The sequence below is a fragment of the Phalacrocorax aristotelis genome, chromosome 1, assembly GCF_949628215.1.
Source record: "Phalacrocorax aristotelis chromosome 1, bGulAri2.1, whole genome shotgun sequence".
Taxonomy (NCBI): Eukaryota; Metazoa; Chordata; class Aves; order Suliformes; family Phalacrocoracidae; genus Phalacrocorax; species Phalacrocorax aristotelis.
This window is the reverse complement of record NC_134276.1, coordinates 27,714,150-27,728,793: the sequence shown is the minus strand read 5'-3', so window position 1 is coordinate 27,728,793 and position 14,644 is coordinate 27,714,150. Positions and strand designations below refer to the sequence as shown.

The 14,644-nt window shown below is 42.7% G+C and overlaps 2 protein-coding genes across 15 annotated transcripts in view; one reads left to right on the top strand and one right to left on the bottom strand.

Moving 5' to 3' along the window:
- The window catches only part of SUPT20H (SPT20 homolog, SAGA complex component), a 35,844-nt gene extending 34,784 nt beyond the window's left edge, over positions 1–1,060 (top strand). For 11 of the 14 annotated variants that reach the window (XM_075085636.1, XM_075085526.1, XM_075085627.1 and 8 more), the window contains one exon: positions 508–1,060. In XM_075085636.1, coding sequence (XP_074941737.1) covers positions 508–608 — 101 coding nt within the window. In that variant the 3' untranslated portion in view covers positions 609–1,060. The remainder of the gene's footprint in view (positions 1–507) is intronic. The other 3 variants (XM_075085536.1, XM_075085583.1, XM_075085475.1) reach the window with 1 other exon arrangement.
- EXOSC8 (exosome component 8) lies at positions 987–14,640 on the bottom strand. Its single transcript, XM_075085670.1, has 11 exons — positions 14,502–14,640; positions 11,348–11,384; positions 9,410–9,473; positions 7,761–7,834; positions 7,164–7,209; positions 6,033–6,138; positions 5,900–5,945; positions 5,556–5,652; positions 4,451–4,571; positions 1,662–1,768; positions 987–1,201 (listed from the first exon to the last, which is right to left on the bottom strand). Exons 1-11 carry the CDS (start codon positions 14,516–14,518, stop codon positions 1,086–1,088), a joined length of 831 nt encoding a protein of 276 aa, XP_074941771.1. The 5' UTR covers positions 14,519–14,640; the 3' UTR covers positions 987–1,085.
- Positions 14,641–14,644: the final 4 nt, after the last annotated feature.

Sequence of the window (14,644 nt, the reverse complement as noted above, 5' to 3'; positions counted from 1 at the left end):
TGAATGTAAGCACCTGTAAGTTCAGCTGTAGCATTGCTACATGGAGGCAACAGCTCTGGCAAAGCATTCCTGTAGTGTTCTGTCATTCAGATGCTTTATGGAAATATTTTAATATTTTTTTAGCACACAGTCTCTTCTTTGTGATACGTACAGAAAACACACACACTGAGAAGGTATTATGTTAAATGTGTACTACATAACCCAAACATTCACTGAAGTTGCTGAGTTACTGCAGTTACTGCAATGGAGAGAAAGGGCAAAGAAACAAAGCTGTCCACATACATGTGTAAAACATTAGATATGCCCTCAGCAGGCTTCTGTGCCACTGGTGCTGCTTGACTGTAGTCATTGCCCCAGTATGTGGTGTTTTCCTTTCATCAACCTGGTGCTTCCTCATTTTTTTTTCCCTTTTCATTTTTCCCCCCACCTTCCTCTCATTCTTCCTGATGTGAAACACAGCTTTATAGTCAACACTAACAAGCTTTTTCTCCCCCTTCTTCATGGCAGCAGTTGCGATTCTTGCAGCATCAAATGGCTATGGCAGCAGCAGCAGCACAAGCAGCTCACCTGCATCATCAACAGCATTCAGGCAGCCACTCAAAAAGTAGAAGGAAAAGAGGCACACCAGCCCCTCCAAAATCCTGAGACTTACTTGCCTTTTTTTTCTCTCCACCCTCTAAATGAAAAAATAATTGATTCAGAGGGGATTTTTTTCTTTTCCAGATTAAAAAGGAGAAAGCTTAAAAACAAATCCGTTACATTACTGGTGGAAAATAAACTTTTGACATTACATTGAAATAAATTAACTGTTTTTGGAAGCCAACCCTACAGAACTTAGAGATTTCATCTATAAAAGCAGGGTCTGGCTTCCTTAAGTCACTTAATTTTTTAACAGAACATTCTATCTTGTATTTTTTACCACTCGGCAGCATTGTACATAGAATAAGGGTGAAAAGCATTTTCAAAAAAAAAATGAACTTTGTAAATGTAGTATTGGTATTTGTTTATTTAGTGTAAAAGGTTTGTGAACACTGTAACAAATACAATTTTTACAAATCCATTTTCGAAAAGACCTCTCCTTTTATTCACTTGGGCTTTATACTTTTTATTACTTTGTCTATCAGCTTCTTTACTTCTTTGTGTCTTGTAATTGCTCTGGTGATGCAGTCCTGAAGCTTGGCTCCTGTAAGAGGACTTCCACCTAAAAATTCAAGGGAACAGTTTATACTTAGTTAAGTGTTTCTAAATGCATTTTCCAAATGAGAGTACTAAGTAACGCAGTAATTCTCACGGCCAACAGCTTCCCCAACTCTAGCCTCAGGCAAAGAAAACAGAAGCAAACTGGAGGTAGAACAGGAGACGTGCTCAAAATCTGTCCTTTGCTGTATGTAGGTCAAGCTGCGACTTCTTTCTGACCGTCAAACAGACTAGACTATTTCAGCTGGAAAGGACCTAGAGCAATCCCGGGGACCTCCCGCTTCAGTCACACTACCTTTTCCAAAATGAATTTCAAGAGCAAGTCATTTAATAAGCACAGAAGCAGCCAGCCTGTTACCATAAAACACCCACATTTTACAAAGAAAAGCACGCACGTACATAACATCTGGGTCAAGAAAAGACTGTCACCTCCGTAGGTTCCTGTGTAATAAACTTGGAAGTACCTGGTTTGTGGACGGCACATAGTCTGCCTTCATCATCAGTTACAATGGTTACTGTTCCAGTCGCTAAGTCTTCCTCCTCAGCAGTTGGGTCAACAATGAGCAATGTGCTTGTGAAAGAACATACGCAGACATGTCAGTATATGTCACTCCATTAATATTACTGCAAAGTACACGTAACATTAATTTTTACTGCAGTCTTACAAAATACTTGTAGGTGGAGCTAATGCTCAGGCTTCTCTGTTTTCTTACCAAAATGCCCCAATTTAAGGAAAAAAAAACCCACACACACACTAAAAATGCAGTAGGACATTCCACATATTCATGTGCATAGGGCTTAAAATATTAGCAGTTGAAAATACAGCTTTATGCCTAAGTTTCACAGATTTGTGACACCCATGTATTGCAGGAAAATGTCACTAAATTGCTATCTGCAATATGCAGTCGCTTCATTCATAGTTACACAGAGAAAATGGTGGTGGTTTTAGGTGTAGGCTGCACTTACCTCTACTAGGCCTTAAGGCAAAACTCATTTCCAATGATAAATTCACCAAAGTAGTTCTCAGTTTCTTGGTGGAAAACTCTTAACACCACACAGACTGGGAAAAGTTAAACTTTACTGGGTTCCTTAAGGCACCCAAAATAAGCTGTTGCACATCACATGATGTAGCCCATTAACAGAGATTAAATATTGTTATTTTTGAACCATTTAATAAGTTAAAAATAGAGCAAAGTAATGGAAAGAGAAAAAAAGATCTAAACTGTAGGCTAACTTTGCACAACAAGAAAAACTTGAACTTAAGCCAAAAAACCACCAGTCAGCCTTAGTTTTCTTTTTAAAAAAGAAAATCACTGCCACGCCAAACATTCGGCTGAAGTGCAGGTACCATGACAGGAAAGACTTTAGCTGAAGTTTTTATGAAGCCTCAGTTTACACTGTTAAATTAGAATTTAGTATTGATGTAATCAAACTCAATTTAGCAGCCAGAGTACACCTAAACTAAGCGATGTTTGTGACCAGTTCACAGATGGGGAGTCAGCAGCAAGGCTACAGGAGCCAATTACACAAAACAGATGGAATTTCTCATTCAAACTCACATGCAATGCATAATTAAAGTTTTTTTGGGTAATTTAAAACTTCACCAATAGTTTCAGATTGCCATTTAATAGCAATAGCGTAACAAACATCACTCCATACCTTCGCTACTCAAAAATATGGCTTCATTAAATCCACCCACGTGCACTGTGCAGCATCGGCCCTTTGCATGACACGGGCCTGGCACGCATCGAGAGTTTGATGTGTCAGACTTATTTAGTTACAGGTTGACTCTACAGGAGGCAGCTGTGGAGCTGCACAGCGCTCTGCACCAGTGTTCCTCACCCATGGCCATGCTATCCAGCAACCCAGAAGTTTTATTTATTTGAGGAGGCTTTTATGCAGATGAAAAATGTCTCTGGAAGCCAGAGTATGTAAAGCATGCTATTTAGAGGGCTGTGTCAACAGCTGTAGAAAAACTAATAAACCAGAGTTAAAAAAAAAAAACAACCAACCAACCACAGAACACCCCACACCACACAACACAGGCACACACCCCCTCAATATTTAGTTTTAGGAGCTAAAGGGAGACTTAAGTAACTTGTTTGATGCAACAGTCTGTTTCAGTGAAGGGCAAAGCCCAGCAGGCTGTCACTGAAAGCTTTCTTCCAAAGGCATCTTTTTTGTCTCTTGGTAAGTACGTGTGATTTGCATACAGGTAATACCCTACTGACAACTGTTTGCCTATCGTGCTGTCCAAACTCTCCCTTTCAGTCTACATCAAACTTCAGACCCACGAGAACTGGTATTAAACCAACTGACGGGAGCACTCTGAAGTACCGGTAACCTTCCGCTTTGATCCATTTTGGTAATCACTTGGTCAACATCAGAGTTTAGTGCTCCCTCAACCCCATCTCGTATTTGAACAAAAGGGCTCATTAATCATTCCTGTGAATACAGAGTAACGTGCCATAACCCCCCATATCACTAAATATACCTAAATCTTAAATCAGATTCACAGCACAGTGAGCATCATCTTGCTTGTGGTTATCTGCTTTTCAAATGGATACCATCATAAATAACTGCATTTCTTATAAATGGCAGCAGATGGCATACTTAACATACTTGGACTAATGAAGAGACAGTAAACAGTTTCAGGTGAGGAGTCATGTTACCAGGTGTGATTATTTTGAATTCTCATAATCGGATTCTTTACCTACACAAACAATGACTTACGAGCACTGGTCATACTTCACCTTGGGTAATTACGTTTTCAGTCACCCAGAGGTTCTGTTGTTCTGATGGGACCATTACTTCTTACTTCCTCTGCTCACTAAATCCTTAGTATAAGCTGTTCAAAAACTACCATATTTTATATGTTATTTACACAGGCTTCTAAAACATTAACTGCATTGGTAACATTCTTTCATCTCAAAGATATTGCAAAAGCATAAACCAATACCTATTCCTGTACTTTAAAGCATATCTTTTAGGCTGGGAACCAGTTCTGCTTTAAGTCACAGGAAGAAGTTGGACAGACTTCATTTCGTTCTGTGGGCTCACTCATATCACAGAACTACAGGCCAGTTCAACGAGAGAGGCTGCGGATTTCAGATCAAGTGAAACAGCGCTGCCTGAAACTGCACGTTCTTCACTAGCAGAAGGGCAGAAACATGACTGGTAGCACCCCGTCTTTCACTTCTTTTACACACATGTAAGAGAAGTTTTCATAAGTACAACACAGTTATGAACTTACTCATCAAATATAGCAAATGATGTGGCAACTGGATGCTTTCTGATAGTCAAAGGATTCTTCTGTTTCAGATTAACTTCTGATAAACCAGTTTCTTCATTTAGAGTAACTGATGGCAATTGTACTGAAGAGATGAAAATGACAATGATATAATATTAAACGTTGCTGGTTTTAGTAGGCCTAGAGATGTCCAAGATTACTGACATATTTAAGCTGTTCTACTGTATTGGTAAGCCACTGAAAACATCAGAATAGAGTTTTGGCTGCATTACTGGTGTTCTGTACAAAAAATTTCTTGAATTTGAGGAAAGTATTCAACATAGAACTATACATTTGAGAAAATATTCTGCTCAAGCCAACATTCTTCCTTACAGAGAAGCATTTTCTGCTTCCAAAACGCCCTACAATTCCAATACCTTTAGAATCGTATTTAACAAAAAGTACTTTTCCCAAAAAAGCCTATGAGACACATAAAAATCCATGCAAGCTGATCTTAAGAACCCATACAGTGTTGGAAACAAGAAAATCAAGAGCAAAGTAGCTCTAGGAATGCAGAGACAAGCAACTCAAAAAAGGAGGCCTTGCTGTAAGCTGCCCTATATACTGCCTCCTATGTGCATTTACAACCCACATACCTGTCAATAATCAATCCATACGTTGCATGCATGAAAACAGTTTTTTCAAACTACAATGCATTAAGCTAGGAATATTCTGTCGTGACAAATAAGCAAAGCCCCCAACAACTTATTCTGCTACACAAAATGCACTAACAAGGTAAGACCCTGATCTAGACATTAAGATGGTTTATAACCACAGCTGAAAGACTCGGATCTCTGACACAGAACAGCACATGCCAGATAGCTATTAGTCTTATGAGAGAGCAGTAATACACATAACAAAAAGATCCTGCTCCCCAGGTGTTAACACACCTATGGCATCCATACCATCACTTCCACTTTGTGTTTTAGTGATCTAGCACTCAAATGACAGGAAAAAAAGCAGTCTTAAGGAACTGCGAACAATTTATCTATTCATGATGACTCAAAACTATCTTATTTCTCCAAACTACACTAATCAGAGTGTGTCTCTTGCTCTAGAGAAGACTTACCATTTTTTAATGCTGCCAATAAAGCAAAGGTGCTGGCATCCAAAATGTTTCCATCATAGTCCAGACAGATGATATCACAGTATAACACCCAAGCAAGCTATCAAAAAAGGTTTGCACATATGAGATGCTACAGCAGTTAAGCAAATTGTGCAGTATCTAAGAAAATGCTGGCTACATGAAAAGATACTTATTTCTATCATACATATTTTACACCTCAGATGTAAACCAAGCTACAAAGACTAAAACATAAAAGCAAAACAACCTATAACCCCAAATACCTTCTTTAACATCTCAACACCGTGATATTGTTAGTATGTCCATCTTCATTTTGAGATACAACTTACCTTGCCATTTGCAATACATAGATCTTCCTTCGCTATCATCTGTGAACTGAAATGAAATGAGAAAGTAAACCAGGAAATAGAAAATTGTCTTGCAGAATTCTATGTGTTTTAAATGCATTAAGATGATTCTTACTTTTCAATCACATCAGCAATGAACTGGCTCGCTGCTTGAGCCTCTTCACCAGGTGGTCCAGAGCGAAACCTCGTTGAACAGAGGGATGGCAGTTCTACGTTTGGAACTAGGCAGCAAGAATCATTAGTCATAAACTAAAGAAAGCAGGCAATGGGATACCAAAAATAGAAATAATACACACTCTTAATACCATTTTATTGACCTCAAGTAAAAGGCAGGAATTTTTCAATAAAGCCTTCCTACTTCTCCCCTCTAAAACAGTTATGTACGAGCTTGTATTAAATAACTCTGTCCTCAGAAACGATATATATATTCCAGAGAAACACATACTCCTAACTACCTTTTTCCGTTTGTAATCCTGCTACGAATATCATGACCCCCACACAGACTCTGCTTTAACTGTTAAGCATCCTTAAGTAGATCAAGAAACAGCAGCATTTTCATCCCATTGCCTGACTTTACTGGCATGCTACCTGCTTTCCATCAACCATTAAAACCTGATGCTTTATGTATGTTTTTGCTTCAGGCCTAAACTTTTGTGAAAAAAAGCCTAAGCATGATCAAGTTTACTGAAAACAACATACTTTGGAGATGCTTTATAAAAAGGGGATTGAGTCTAAACTCTTAGTTCCACTGAATTATCTTATTTCAAGAGAAACTCCAAACAGGAGTGAGGATGTACCCCTGGGACTTCTACAGTTCGAGAAATACACAGGATTTATTTCACTGTTTTTAAGAGTCAAATTCTTTGCCTACTGGGACTCCAAGACAAAAGTTAACGTGCCTTTGCGCAACCTTGCATGCCACAATCTTCTATAGATGAACTACCTTACCCCTTTTAACATACATACTTCCCCCTGCTGCAGCTTTATTTTCAGCCTGGCCTGGAATCAGCAATAAGAAGATAGCTTTACATGGAAAACTCACAAGCAGAGCACAGAGAATTCTGCAGTTTCCCAAGTACCACTTTCTCTATGTCAATTTGGAAACTGATTTTAAGGTAAGTAATACAATTTTACCCACATTCATTCTTTTAAGAAGTCTTCACAACACACTCAATCTGTCCCATCATTACAGTCTTTTAGCTGAAGCAATGCAAGATCTGAGTAAGAACCAGACTGAAAAGCTTACCAATATATCCCTTATTAGCAGAGTCTGCTGCAGGTGCAGCAAGTTCCTGGAGAAAAAAAAAAAGACAAAAATGAAGAGCTGAATTTTGTACAAAAATATTTTCCACCTATTCTATATACAAGTGGTCATTTTCTTCCCATTTATCATTACAATGAGATTCACAAAAGCCATTTTTAATCAGTCCCTGTCTGTATTTTTCCTATAGGAAAACTCAATATGGGGATGTGAAGTGATTTGTCTCATAGGTCATGGCAGGCCAGCAGTAAAGCTGAGGCTATAAGGCACTTAATAGTCAAGCCAACTAATTGCCAACGCACTTATTGATCAATGTTTGGTAACTCTTCAATTACATCACTTTTATCTAGAAATAACAAAGACTTTGTTTTTGTATATATCTTTCCCCACAAAAATACATGTTCTCAGACTATACAGGTAGGATAAGACAAATTATATACTAACTTTCACATCTGAAAGTAACTCAGGTGAAAGACTAACTGTGTCTGACTGGCATATTATTGTGTTTATAATGAATCTCTTGCAGAGTTACAAATGCACAAGTTCAGCTAACAGCCAAGTTGAAACAAAAACCAAACATACCGCTTTAACTCCACAAATCACCGTAGTATTTCCTAACTTCACCAGGGCAGAACCATCTGCAGTTGTAATTGAACCTGAAGATAGAAAGGGCTGTTCAATAAAATGTATTCTTCCATTCAAAGGGCCTTAATTAAATCCATCTTCCCAAAGCGTTTACTTTCCATCATTTTATACTGAAGACAGGCTAAGCAAAGTCTCAATAAATCCAGGGTGGGAACAGAATCTCTCTGTTAAACAGTCAGTCACACAGAAACACACAGAATGGTTGAGGCTGGGAGGGACCGCTGGAGGTCATCTGGTCCAACCCCCCTGCTCAAGCAGGGTCACCTAGAGCCAGTTGCCCAGAACTGTGACCAGATGGCTTTTGAATCTCTCTGAGGATGGAGACTCAACCACTTCCCTGGGCAACTGTGCCAGTGCTCAGTCACCTTCTCCAGGCTGAACAGTCTCACCTCTCTCAGCCTTTCTTCACAGGAGAGGCAATCCAGTCCCTGCATCATCTTTGTGGCCCTTTGTTGGACTCTCTCCAGTATGCCCATGTCTCTCGTACTGGGGAGCCCAGAACTGGACACAGCACTCCGGGTGTGGTCTCACCAGTGCTGTGCAGAGGGGAAGGATCACCTCCCTCGACCTGCTGGCAATGCTTTGCCTAATGCAGCCCAGGATAGCATTGGCCTTCTTTGCAGCAAGGGCACATTGTTGGCTCGTGTTCGATTTGTTGTCCACCAGGACACCCAGGTCCTTTTATGCAAAGCTGCTTTCCAGCTAGGTGGCCCCAGCATGTATTGGTGCCTGCGGTTGTTTCTCCCCAGCTGCAGGACTTCAGACTTCTCCTTGTTCAACTTCATGAGGTTCCCATCAGGCCATGTCTCGACTATTGTGGTCTCTCTGGATGGCAGCACGACCCTCTGGCATATCAGCCACTCCTCCCAGTTTGTTGTCATCTGCAAACTTGCTGAAGGTACACTTCTCCCCATCATCCAGATCATTAATCCCTGAGGTATTTGTTTAAACCAGAAATCACAGAAGGTTACCATAAGCCCACCTTCCAGCTGACTTACAGCAAGACCTAATTAGAAGGCATTGTAGTGTAATGGAAGAGACCTGCAGTGTCAAGTTTGAGCAATAATCAGCAACTATTCCACGGTGGTACGCTAACCTGTATTTTACTTTTAGAAATTACAAGGTGCAAGAAAGGCAGGTAAGGTGCTGCCGCTCACTGTGTAAAAGGTATCTTGCCTCTGTTTGAGACAGGTGCTCATCAAGCTTAGAACAAAGCAGAAGCCAGGAGTCACTCTCTCAAGATGCTAGGGCATCAATTTTGCGCTTGTCAGTATATGCCTAGACATTGTCTTTGGCATCTATAACATACGCTGCTGATCTTAGAAAGAGACAAGCTTCCACAAACACCTAAATTATGCTGTGCATATCAGCCCAGGAGAACTGAATAACAGTGCTCAAATATATTACTGTACCATGCATTCCCTCTAATGCTTGTTGAAACTATAAATAAAAATCTTTCCTTTTTCTTGTTTCAAAATGTAAGCACCAAGAAAACTGATTAGCAAGTCATTAGGGTCACTAACTATTATAATATGAGATTAATAATACCTCCCCCATTACTATTATTATTCCAAATAACCAGTTACCTATGTTGACAGTCGTTGCCCGGAATTCACCCAACTCCCGTCCATCAGGTCGACAGTTCTCTTTCTAAACAAAAATTACGAAGCTCAAATCAGAAAACATTTTATTAGATAACACACCAATGCTAGACGAGTTCATATAAAATAGTATTCTTTTTAGCAGAAATATGCAGTTACAAAAATGCTAGGGAAAAATTTGATCACATTCTAGCCAGCTTTTCATCAACTGATACTTAGTTTGTGGTTGTAGGCCAGCAAAAACCCTATTTTTTTAAATTTATAATAATTTATTTAGAAAATAAATATAACAACAGATTGTCTCAAGAGTAAGCACTACAGGCTAGATTCAGAATATCATCCAAGAGTGAATACTAACCAATACCTTAACATGAGAGTTTCTACCTGTCTGCATTGTTTAGATTTTGCAGGCAATCCCTCTTCCCCATCCCCACCTAGCAGAGCCCTTAAAATTAACATTAGAGTGAACTAAAGCAAAAAAACAAAGCAAAACATGCCCCCAAACACCCCAGTGTTCAGATACTGTCAGTCAGAAGCTGTACAATACCTGAACCTTAAGTTAGAGATTGCCCCAGTTCACCATCATGTTAGATCTGAATTATTATTCATCACAATGTCAAGCTTCTCAAAAGCAAAGATTTTTGGTTCAGTTATGTCAGGGACTAGAAACTTGTCTCAGCATTGTCAGCAGGCAAGTTTCACTACTAAAGCCTGATCACTACGGCAGCTGAACAGAACAGTTTAATCACCAAGGTCGACCTAACAGGAATGTGCGCCCCATTACCTCGGAGTACTCATCCTCCACGCATACGCCCGGGCCCAAGGCGGACTGGCAACATGTGTGTGGGTGCTCAGGCCCTCTAGAACTTTCAAGCACCTCTAGTGACAGTACTGGGTGTGCGCCCCACTGCCAAGTGGGAGGCGGGGGTGTGCAGAACAGTTACTGACTATGCAAGAGAGTAACCTTATAAAAGGGGGAACCAGCAGAGATGATGGGGGGCACAGTCTGGAACATGCTCCCCTCCACTGGCTTCAAAGATGCATCGGATGCCCAGACTCCCCGCCTGGACCGGATGGACTGCCGCAGATCCATGGTGATAGCTATCGCAACAGTCCCACTCTCTCCCTCTCGCTCCCTTTTTCACCTTTTTTTTTTTTCTCTTTCTTTGCTTTTCTCTCCTGTATCTATTTTCTGGACAAATAATGTGCCTTGGTACTTGAGCCTGTTTTGAGTCTTAATTCTGTTTCCGAGAATGTAAACGGAACATAGTTATGATAACACATTGGAGTTAATCAGAAGTTAAGCCCAGCCACCCCCAAACTGCCAGAATTATCTGGGGTTGGTTGGAAAGCAAAGGGGTTTAACCTCTGCCAAATTGTTCAACCCAACAGTGGACTATGACAAATTATAAGAACCAAAAATTACTGCAATAATACTGGACCCATTTCTAAGTCAATCCTACCATAGTAATGAATAGACTAATTTAATATACAAAAAAGTCAGTGTTTTTCCTTCAGTTATGGTGAGCATGGTTAGCAGCGGTATTCTCTGTTAGTCATTTTTAGTAGCATCCAAAAGCCTGGTCTGACACAATTTTGTATTAGGCACAAACACGCATCACTGCCTTGGTCAAATTTAACTCACATTAACTTTGTTAAGTAATGTTCGTTAAGTGCAAATAACTTTCAAGGCCAGCATAAGTGTTTAGCCATCAAGTTGACCAGGGACACAACCTGCTGCAGCATCAATGCCACAGACAGATGGAAAAACAGGTTCTGAAGAGTATGATTATTTTTCCCCTGCTCAGTGAGTTTTTGGTTTTCCCTTATAGTTTCAGGTTTCCATACAGAAAAATTAGAAAAGCAGAAGTAAGAAAAAATTGATTAAAAGCAATTTATAAATGCATATCTTGTTTCACTCACCAAAAATCTTCTGTAATATTCCAATGGTTCCACTGTTCTAAAATAAATAGAAAGAGAAGTTCACATGCAAGCACTCAAGTAGGTATAAGACAGCAAAAAAAGATAAGCAAGCACTAACCTACAATAATTTGAGAATCAAGATGGCTGGCAAAGCCACTTAACAATATGGTTACAGAAAAATGAGGAAACTCTAAACTGATCTAAGAAAAAGATATTTTCCCACATTCACTTCCAAAATGCTTCTTCCTTACAAGGAACCTGCCTGCTGTCATGGTTCAGCCCCAGTTGGCAACTAAACATCATGCAGCCGCTCACTCACTCCCCCCACCCCTCTGCGATGGGGGAGAGAATCAGAAGAGCAAAAGCAAAAGAAAAAAACCTTGCGGGTTGAGATAAGAACAGTTTAGTAATTAAAAAAAAATTATAATGATAACAACAATAATGATAATATGATAAAAAGGAAAAGGGAAAAAGGGAAAAAACCCAAAAACGCAAACAATACAACCGCTCACAACCTGCCAACCAATGCTGCTGGTCCCCGAGCTGCAATTGCTGCCTCCCTCCCTCCGCCAGCTCCTCCCAGTTAACATACTGGGCATGATGTTACATGATATGGAATATCCCTTTGCCCAGTTTGAATCTGCTCTCTTAGCTGTGCCCCCTCCCCTCCCGCTTCTTGTGCGCCCAGCAGAGCATGGGAAGCTGGAAAAGTCCTTGACTAGTACAAGCACTACCCAGCAACAGCCAAAACATCTGTGTGTTATCAACATTATTTTCGTATTAAGTCCAAAGCACAGCACTAGGCCAGCTGCAGTGAAGAAAATTAACTCTATCCCAGCTAAAACCATGACACCTGCACATACATCTAACACAAACTGCTAGCTTTCACCTCAGTAACCTTGACTATTAGTTTTAATTCAAAAGGAGTGTTTATTGAGACAAGGGTGTGAAACGGTTTTGAGTAAATGAAGAAAGAATAATTTTATTACAGTGTCTGAAATATTTGTTAGTTCAATGGGAGATTATCCTCCCACTCTACTCTGCCCTAGTGAGACCACATCTGGAGTACTGTGCCCAGTTGTGGGCTCCCCTGTTCAAGAAAGACAGGGAACTACTGGAGAGAGTCCAGCAGAGAGCTACCAAGATGATCAGGGGACTGGAGCATCTCTCTTCTGAGCAAAGGCTGAGCGACCTGGGTTTGTTCAGCCTGGACAAGAGAACACTGAGGGGGAATCTCATCAGTAACTATAAATATCTAAAGGGTGGGTGTCAAGAGGATGGGACTAGGCTCTTTTCATTAGTGCCCAGTGAAAGGACAAGGGGCAATGGGCACAAGTTGGAACACAGGAAGTTCCACCTAAACATGAGAAAAAAAGTTCTTTCCTGTGAGGGTGACAGAGCAGCGGAACAGGCTGCCCAGGGAGGTTGTGGAGTCTCCTTCCCTGGAGACATTCAAAACCCACCTGGATGCGTCCCTGTGCCCCCTCCTCTAGGAGTGCCTGCTCAAGCAGGGGGATTGGACGCGATGATCTCCAGAGGTCCCTTCCAACCCCTGCCATTCTGTGATTCTGACTGCATCCAGATGCACAAAATGGTTTCAAACAATTTTACAGTCTTGAAATGTTTTTCTTAGATTCTTTAAGAAAATGTAAAATTAAGAAATATCCTTCATGCAGTGCTTCAGCTGAGAAATAATGCTTATTATTAGTTATATAGTACTAAACTGTGTGTTAGTATTATAAGCACAGAATATGAAAGTAAAAAATACTCATAAAAGTGTAATTAATGTTTGAACAAAGCCTTCTCAGTTTTGCTAAAATAAGCACTTCCGGGGGGGAAGGACAACTGGAAAATGGAAGTTTTCAAAATACAAACTAACATATAGACATATCACAACTCATGATGGCAAGCACGAATTAACCCCTGTTCATTCCCCATACGTTGGTCCTGTACTACTGTGTTTTAACGCCAACACGTGGTCTGTTCTCTTCCAATTCGTGTAAGAGGACTTGCAAAACCTTATTTCACACGTTTAAGCCATAAATCTTGAAGAGGAAAGGACACTGGAACAGGTTTCCCAGAGAATTTGTGGATGCCCCATCACCGAAAGCGTTCAAGGTCAGGCTGGACGGGGTTTTGCACAACCCAGGCGAGAGGAAGGTGTCCCTGCCCATGGCAGGGGGGTTGGACTAGGTGATCTTTGAAGGTCCCTTCCAACACAAGCCATTCTACGAATGCAAAAGGAGCAGGAATTCTCTACTGTTCTAAGCTCCTTGTAACCGTTCACTAAACTAGCTCTCCCCCTTCGTCAAAGGCTGCCCTCCTCTACTTCTAACGCCCCAAGAGCCACAGGACAGTTCAGCCCGGCGGGCCTCTGCAGGGTGTTGGGTCCGACCCCTCACCCAGAGGAGGCTCGGGGCCTTGCGCAGCTGCGCTGCCGGTCTCCGAGGATGAGCTGGCTGGCCGCCCTTCGCTGTGACCCCCGCACACACATCTGTTCAGAATCACGTTTCAACCTGTGGATAGCTGTATCCACAGCCCACCTCTTCTCCCTTCTCCACACCCCGCCCTACAAGGCAGCTCAAGGCTTTGCCGATGCCTGCGCTTAGCCGTGTCTGCCTAAGGCCGAGCAAACCGAGCCCGCTCGGGGCCCCCCTCGCACACTCCGGGGCCCCAGCCCCCTCAGCCCCCCGCCAGACGCCGCTCCGCCTGCTCACACCCTTTCCCTACCGGGACGCCCCAAACCGCGGCCGCCGCCCCGGGCCTGAGGCGTCCTGCGCCGGGCTACCCCCACCACCCACCCGCGGCCGGCAACGCGGGGTTCCCTCAGCCAGCGCCTACCGCCAACCGGGCGCTGGAAGGGGCGGCTGCCGACCGCGCCGCGCACATCGCACAGCGGCAGGAGGCAGCGGCGTAAAGAGACTAGTAACAGTTAAGGAGAAGACGCTGGAGCGCCCTCCCCTCCCGGCGCACGCTGGCGGGGGCAGCAGCGGTAACGCGGTGAAGGCCCCAACGGTCCCCGCGGCACCGGGGCGGCAGCGCCTTGGCTCTCAGGAACGGCCCGAGGGGCGCCCGCCACAGGGGAGGCGGAGGAGCGGCGGGACACCCCCGCGGCGCGCAAGCCGGACACCACAGCCGCCGGCCCGCCACTTACTTGAAAGCCGTCGCCATGGCGCCGCCGCTGTCCGGAGGTGCCGGTGCCGCCGCCGCCTCGTGACCCGGCCGGCCGGAAGCGGCTGCCGGCGGCCCGGGGACGGCCTGCTACAGCGGCGGCAATCAAGGGGAGCGGCGCCGGCG